General features: G+C 21.9%; 2 protein-coding genes across 2 annotated transcripts; both read right to left on the bottom strand.

Annotated features, from left to right (window-relative positions):
- Nucleotides 1-1,192: 1,192 nt before the first annotated feature.
- Nucleotides 1,193-5,041, bottom strand: LOC122511077 (tectonic-3). The gene is made up of 5 exons (XM_043626120.1): nucleotides 4,670-5,041; nucleotides 4,157-4,390; nucleotides 2,875-3,043; nucleotides 2,536-2,729; nucleotides 1,193-2,327 (listed from the first exon to the last, which is right to left on the bottom strand). The coding sequence occupies exons 1-5, from the start codon at nucleotides 5,039-5,041 to the stop codon at nucleotides 1,233-1,235; spliced, it is 2,064 nt and encodes a 687-aa protein (XP_043482055.1). The 3' UTR covers nucleotides 1,193-1,232.
- Nucleotides 5,042-5,088: 47 nt separating this feature from the next.
- Nucleotides 5,089-6,623, bottom strand: LOC122511078 (B9 domain-containing protein 2). Its single transcript, XM_043626121.1, has 4 exons — nucleotides 6,442-6,623; nucleotides 6,187-6,294; nucleotides 5,528-5,788; nucleotides 5,089-5,267 (listed from the first exon to the last, which is right to left on the bottom strand). The coding sequence occupies exons 2-4, from the start codon at nucleotides 6,272-6,274 to the stop codon at nucleotides 5,089-5,091; spliced, it is 528 nt and encodes a 175-aa protein (XP_043482056.1). The 5' UTR covers nucleotides 6,275-6,294; nucleotides 6,442-6,623.
- Between the last annotated feature and the right edge of the window lie 335 nt (nucleotides 6,624-6,958).

Raw genomic sequence — 6,958 nt, 5'->3', positions numbered from 1 at the left:
TAAAAAATTAAATTTTTCTGAAAACATTGAATAATTATATTCTTATGAAAATCTTTAAGTTTTTTTTTGAAAATAATGTACATTTTTCGAAGAATAATATTGATTAAAAATTTTCAAAATTGTTCAATTCTACGAAAAAATTTCTTTTAATTTTTAAAAATAATCGTGTCTGTTAATAATTGTTATTAAAAATTTGATTATTTAATTTTACAAAAAATTATTTGTAAACAATTCAATTCTTTCCAGAATTTTATTACAATTTTTGAAAATAGCTAAATTCTTTAGAGAAATTTTTTAAAAATTGTAATGAAAATAATTTATTTCATGAGAAAAAATTTACTATTTATGAAAATAATTTAATTTATATAAAATATTTTATTAAAACATTTGAGAATAATAGAATTCTTTTAAAAAAATTTTATTCGAACTTTTAAAAATAATTCAATTCTTTCGAGAAATTTTATAAAAATTGTATTCTCTAAAAATTTTAATGAAAATAATTGACTTCACGCGAAGAAATTTATTATTTATGAAAATAATTTAATTTAAATATAAAATATTTTATTAAAACTTCTGAGGATAATTGAACTTTTTGAAAAAATTTTATTCGAACTTTTAAAAATATTTCAATTCTTTCGAATAATTGTATAAAAATTGTATTAAAAATAATTGAATTCCAGAGAAAAGTTTTACTATGTATTATAAAAAAATTGAATTCTTTCAAAAAATTTTATAAAAATTGTATTAAAAATAATTGAATTCTTACGAAGAGTTTTAAATTTAAAATTAAAAATTTTGTTGAAAATAATAAACAATAATAATTATTTATGTGCTTAATAAGTGAATTTTTCAATTTTAAATATGGAATTATTAAAAAATTGAAGTTGATATTTGAAAATAATAAAATAAATAAAAAACTAGTAATTTTCATAATAATAATTAAAATAATAATAATTTGCTTATTTTTTCGTTAGTAATTGTAAGTTACTTACTTTTACTACGTTCAATAATAAAAGTAATTAAAGTGTAATGAAAATAAAATTAAATAGTAAAAGTAAATAATAATATTAATAAAAATAATAATAGTAATAAAATTAATAACAAATAGTAATAATAATAATAATTTATTTATTTTCAGTTACTTTATTTGTAAGTTATACTTATTTTTTACTAAATTCAATAATTTTCTGTGCGTTATTCGTTTTTTCTTATTTTATAGTTATTATCTAAAATTATTTACCAACAATAATTACAGCGATAAATAAACAAATGACGAGAATATTGTCAAAATAAATTGTCCTTCCCTTCGAATTACTGAGAAATGGATAAAAGAAATCGTAAGGTAAACTTATATCTAAATTTGGTCCACTGGCGAAATAAATTTTCGACGGTTTCGATGCATCGTGAAACGATACATAACTAATAATATCCACCACTAAATTTTCAGCACAATTTTTTGTTTTACATTTTAACCAAGAAATTGTCGTTGAATTGGCAAATGTAACGCCAAAACCTAATATTACATGATTGTCAATAAATTCCGGTTTCGATAAAATTGAATGCACCACATCAATTCTCATCGATGTTATTAAATTTGTACAAGAAATTTTCTCCTCATTTATCAATGAATTTGGCATTATATTTGGCAATTGATTGAAATGAACGTCAATCCAATTTGACATATTACGATCAATAACATTGCCATTGCGTGAAATTTGCATTTTATTTGCATTAATATCGGTTAAATTTAAAAATGATTTCTTTAGCATTTTATGAAAAATTGCATTTTGCAATTCAATGCATGTTGATTGAGAAAAATATTTCACTTTTAAAGAATGTTTACATTTTAATTTTAAATTCTCACCAAAATTGACAATGTATTTTTTGTCATTGTCACAAATGCCGGTGTTTGTCTTGGCAATTGGTAGTGTTAAATATTTATCATTTTTGTCAATGTGAATATTATTTGTTCCCAATATTGTGGAATTAATTGTCATTAGTTTACCGATGAAAATTGGATTTCCCGCAGTGTAACCAGGATTTCCGCTTCTTTGGAAATTTTTTGTCTTATTATCATTGAACCATTCGTAAATGATTTCGAATTTTTGATAAAATTTTTCCGTTACATTTGCTTCTTGGAAATATAATTGAATATCGATTATTCCCATTGTTCCATTGTGCTTAATTATGTAACGAATATTTTTTATCACGTTTTGACATTTTTCATTTGAACATGATGTGGGATTTGTTTTATTTTTTGTACAATTTGTCCATGAGTCGAGACAATAGTTTGACTCGATTGGTGCGCAAAACATTTGCGAGCATTTCTAGAAAGAAAAAATAAACAGAAATTTATATAAATACAATTAAATAATTAGTTATTACTTTTTTACTTTTTAACGTTTTGATAAAATTCTTTAAAATCATTTAATTATTTTCAAAAAGTTTAAAAAAAGTGTAATCAATAATTTAAAAAATTAATAAGTTTAAATTTTATTATGCTACCGAAAAAAATTGTTTTTTTAAAATATTTACCTGATATCGATTGAACTTGATCGCATCGAGGAGACGAGGCGATTTTATAATCGAAAAATTATAATATCTCTCAGGAAAGAGATAAGTATTATTATTCGATAAATTAATTTGAAGACACGAGTCTTTCCAATTTTCAAGGAACTTGACAGTTTTTGTAAAACTACACAGACCCGTGAAGCCAGTTTGCAATAATTCTAGAATAAAAATAATTTCGTTAAAAAATGTTTTAAAAGTTTTTCAATTCCCCCCCTCCCCACCTCTCTCTTTCCCTCCCACCCATTGACACAAAAACTCTCTTTTTAAATTTTAAAGTGCGTCAAATTTCAATTCACCCCTTACCTAGAGGTTCTATCAAAGTTTTATCAAGTTTCCAAATTGTATCGCCATGACGATAAGGTTCCTTTGTCTGAAATTTCGGATCCATCCATGTTGCTTCTAAATCCCATTTAAAATTGTACGGATCTATTTTCCCTATCGCTTTATCTAAGTCCCTCTCATTTTGAATGCTCTGAAAGAGAAAAAGTTTTCTTCATCTTCTTTTCATTTACAGGGAAAAAAAACAAATTTACATTTTTATTTACTTTTTTAAATCGGGAATTATTTTTTTTGTTGCAAATTGAATTAATGTTACTATAAATTAATTATATAAAAATTAATTATATTAAGTACATGAATATTGCATAAATATTAATTATATTCTTTTTTCTAGTTCATAATTTTTTTTTTCTACATTTTTCAATTGATAATTTTCTTCGCCATTTTTATTCATAATTTGGTTTATAAATATTTTTTGTTTGTATTATTATTGTAGAAAATTTAAATTTCTTTTATTGTAAATAATTTAGTTAGTTTGGAAATATTTTTTTATTAATAGTTTATTTATGCATTTTTTAAATTGATAATTTTGTTATTTTTCCACAATTTATAATTCAGTTTTTGCAATTTTTAATTAATTATTAATTAATTATTAATTAATTATTAATCTGTATTTTTTATTCATAATTTGATTTATAAATAATTTTTTGTTTGTATATTATTGCGATTGCAAGAAATTGAAAATTTTTTTATTTCAAAAGAATTTTTAGTTAGTTTGAAAATATTTCTGCATAAATATTTAGTGTCGCATTTTTTAAAGTCATAATTTACTACTTTTTTATTTATAAAATAAATTCTCCATTATTTGATAATTTTCTTCTTCATTTTTTCCTCATAGTTTTGATTATAATTATTTTTTTGTTTGGAATTATTTTTCTTTCATAAATTAGTTTTGCTTATTCAGATTAATATTTTCGTTTTATAAATATTTTTTTGTTTGCATTATTAATTTTAAAATTCTGCGATTTTTAATTGATAATTTTCTTCAGCATTTTTCATTCATAATTTGGTTTATAAATATTTTTTGTGCATTCTTATATTTTTAACAAAATGGAAAATATTTTTTATCCCGAATAATTTAATTAGTTCGGAAAATACATTTTTTATAATTTAATTTTATATTTTCAGTTGTAAAATTTAGTTTGTTTATAATTTAGTTATGGTAAATATTTTTTTCAATATGTAAGAAAATATTTTTAATTTTTTTTTTGTAAATATATTTTTTATATAAAAAAAAGTAACTTACGACATTATTGTTGACGGTATAAATTGGAGGTAAATTGTCATAAACAATGCAGAATAAATTGTCCGCTACTTTTTCGAGAATGAATTTTGAAGTGTTGTGAAATAAAAAGTTTTTTCTGTAACAATATCTGTTGTCGTAAAGTTTTTCATGAACGTTGGAACAAAATGAAAAAGTTTCTAGCTGCGAATCTGTACAATCCAAATCGCAGCAACAATTTATGTCACACGATGACACCTGGATAAAAGTAATATTACTGTCAATACATTACTCAACAATTTTGAGTAAATAAATAAGTAAATAAATTTAGAAAACACTAAAAAAAATAAATAAATATTAATATAAATACTAAAATTAAAAAAATATGTACCAACAATACTGAAAGTACTAAAAATACCAAAAATACTAAAAATAGTAAAAATACTGAGAAGTACCAAAAATTCTAATTATAAGTAAAATAATATTTAAAAAAAAATCGAAATAATTTTTTCAGTTTGTTTTCCAAATTTTTTTCACCTGCAAATCACATTCGCAAATTTCCGCCTTTGTTCTTTCCAATTTAGCAGGGGCTTTCTGTTTAACGGGAACTTCGGTATTATTCGATTTTTTTGGTACAATTGGTATTAGTGATTTTTGCGGTTTCTTTGCCAGGAGAATATTAATATTCTCCGTTGTCTCATCATCATAATCGGTATTTTCATTTGTGGTAAATTTTGTGACATCAACGCTTTGAGTGTAAATTTCAGAAGTTGAAATTTCAGTCACGTTTTCACAATTTTCAGTACACGTTGCCTCGGTAATGTCATCCAATGAAGAAATGTCGATGCACTCATTGCCAACAATGAAAAACGTTAATAAATAATAATATCCAAAGGCAGATAGTGCCATTTTTTTTTATTTCTAAATTTGTTCTCAAAATTTTTATTTTTTTAATTTTAAAGATCACATCCAAATTTTTCGAAATTTCTACTGAGAATATGAAGTTTTATCTTTACCACTCCCATACTTTCTGTTAATAATTCAAATCTATCTTGTGTATTCACTAGGATACTTGGTGTCTTCAGTTGTAATGTCAGACCAAGAAATTTGTCCTTTAATCTATCTTGCCAATTTCCTGGAATTTTTTTTCATTTTCATTTTTTACTTTAATTTTTATTATTTACTTTTTATTATTGTTATTTTGTTTAATATTTTAATTTTTATTATTTATTTATTTGCCTATCAGTTACTTTATTTATTATTTTTAAATAAATGTTATTAAAAAAAATTATTTTAGAAATAAAATAAATATTAAAAATTGTTAACAAATAAATGCAGTAAAAGTGGAAAAATTTTTTTTTTAAATTAAGAAATTCTTTGTTTAAAGTTAATTACCAATTGGCTTCCAAGTGTGACATTCGAGTTCGTGAAAACCAGGTGTTAATGGAACAGTACAAACTCCGTAAGCGAGAAATATAATTCTATTGTAATTGTCGCGGCAAAATAATTGTAATAATAATTTTGGAGAATTTTGTAATGACGTTGTTCCGTAATGTAAATCTAATGGATGATCCCAAACTGGTTCGTTTGTATAAGAATCACAACATTCTTGAGTTTGTCCCTCTTGATTTCCATTCAATACTTTCCAACCCGTTCCTGGTGATTTTAAAAATTAATTTCGAAAAGTTAAGTAAAAAAATTAATTTAGAAAAGTTAATTTAAGAAATTAATTTAAGAAAATGAATTTAAAAAATAAATTTACAAAATTAATTTAAAAAATTATTTTACAAAATTAATTTAAAAAAAAATTTACAAAATTAATTAAAAACGTTATTTAAGAAAAAATTAATTAAGAAAATCAATTTAAGAAGAATTATTTAAAACAAATTTTTTTAAATTTAGTCAAGAAAAACTAATAAGAAATTAAAACGAATAAATTCGTAAAACAAATTAAAATACAAAAAGTAGGGAAAAAGTAATTAAATTCACAAAATTAATTGATAAGAGTAGAAAATATAAAAAATAAAAGTGTTAATATGAATTTTAAAAAATACCAGAGTGGAAGCTCCATTTACACATTAATCGCAATTGTTCAAAGTCAATTGCAGAGGCTATTTGGCCAATTATGTGTAATTCTGCCATATTTTTGCAACATTCTTATTCTAAAAGAAAAATTAATATTATAATTTTTTTATCAATTCTGAAATAAATTTTCATTTATTAAATTAGATAATAAAATAGAAAACAAAAAAAAATGTGTAATAAGAATAGAATTATCTTTCGATTGAAGAATTATAAAATAAAATTACCTTTTTTCTACTTTTCTAGTCCTTGGAAAAATGTTTGAAAAAATAAACACACAATCACCATTTGCACTAAATTTATAATAAAAAACGAAAGCTAATATTCAAAAAAATAAAATACGCAGGATTAAAAGAAACTTGTTTGTCTGTTATTTCTCTCTGTTTACGCTTTCAACAATGACTCCGTTTCCATAGTAACGCCAAACACGTTTTTAAAATCAAAATAATTCACACCCACTGCTACCAACTTGAGAAAATCATTTTTCTTAGCAGTTAAAATGACATTTTCCTAAAAAAAGGGATAAAATTATAAAAAAAAGACTTAAACAATTATTATTAAAAATAATAAAATTATTTATAAATAATAAAAAAAATATCCATTACGATTTACGAATAAATATAATCATAATTTTCGATAAAGAAAAAAATCAAATGCTGGTAATATCGTTCTCTTCTTTCTGAAATAAATAATTTAAATACAAAAGTAAAAAATAACGAAAATGAAAAAAACATAAAATGTTTC

Source organism: Leptopilina heterotoma, unplaced genomic scaffold (assembly GCF_015476425.1).
Source record: "Leptopilina heterotoma isolate Lh14 unplaced genomic scaffold, ASM1547642v1 Lhet_80, whole genome shotgun sequence".
NCBI classification, from domain to species: Eukaryota; Metazoa; Arthropoda; class Insecta; order Hymenoptera; family Figitidae; genus Leptopilina; species Leptopilina heterotoma.
This window is presented reverse-complemented; position numbering and strand designations above follow the sequence as displayed.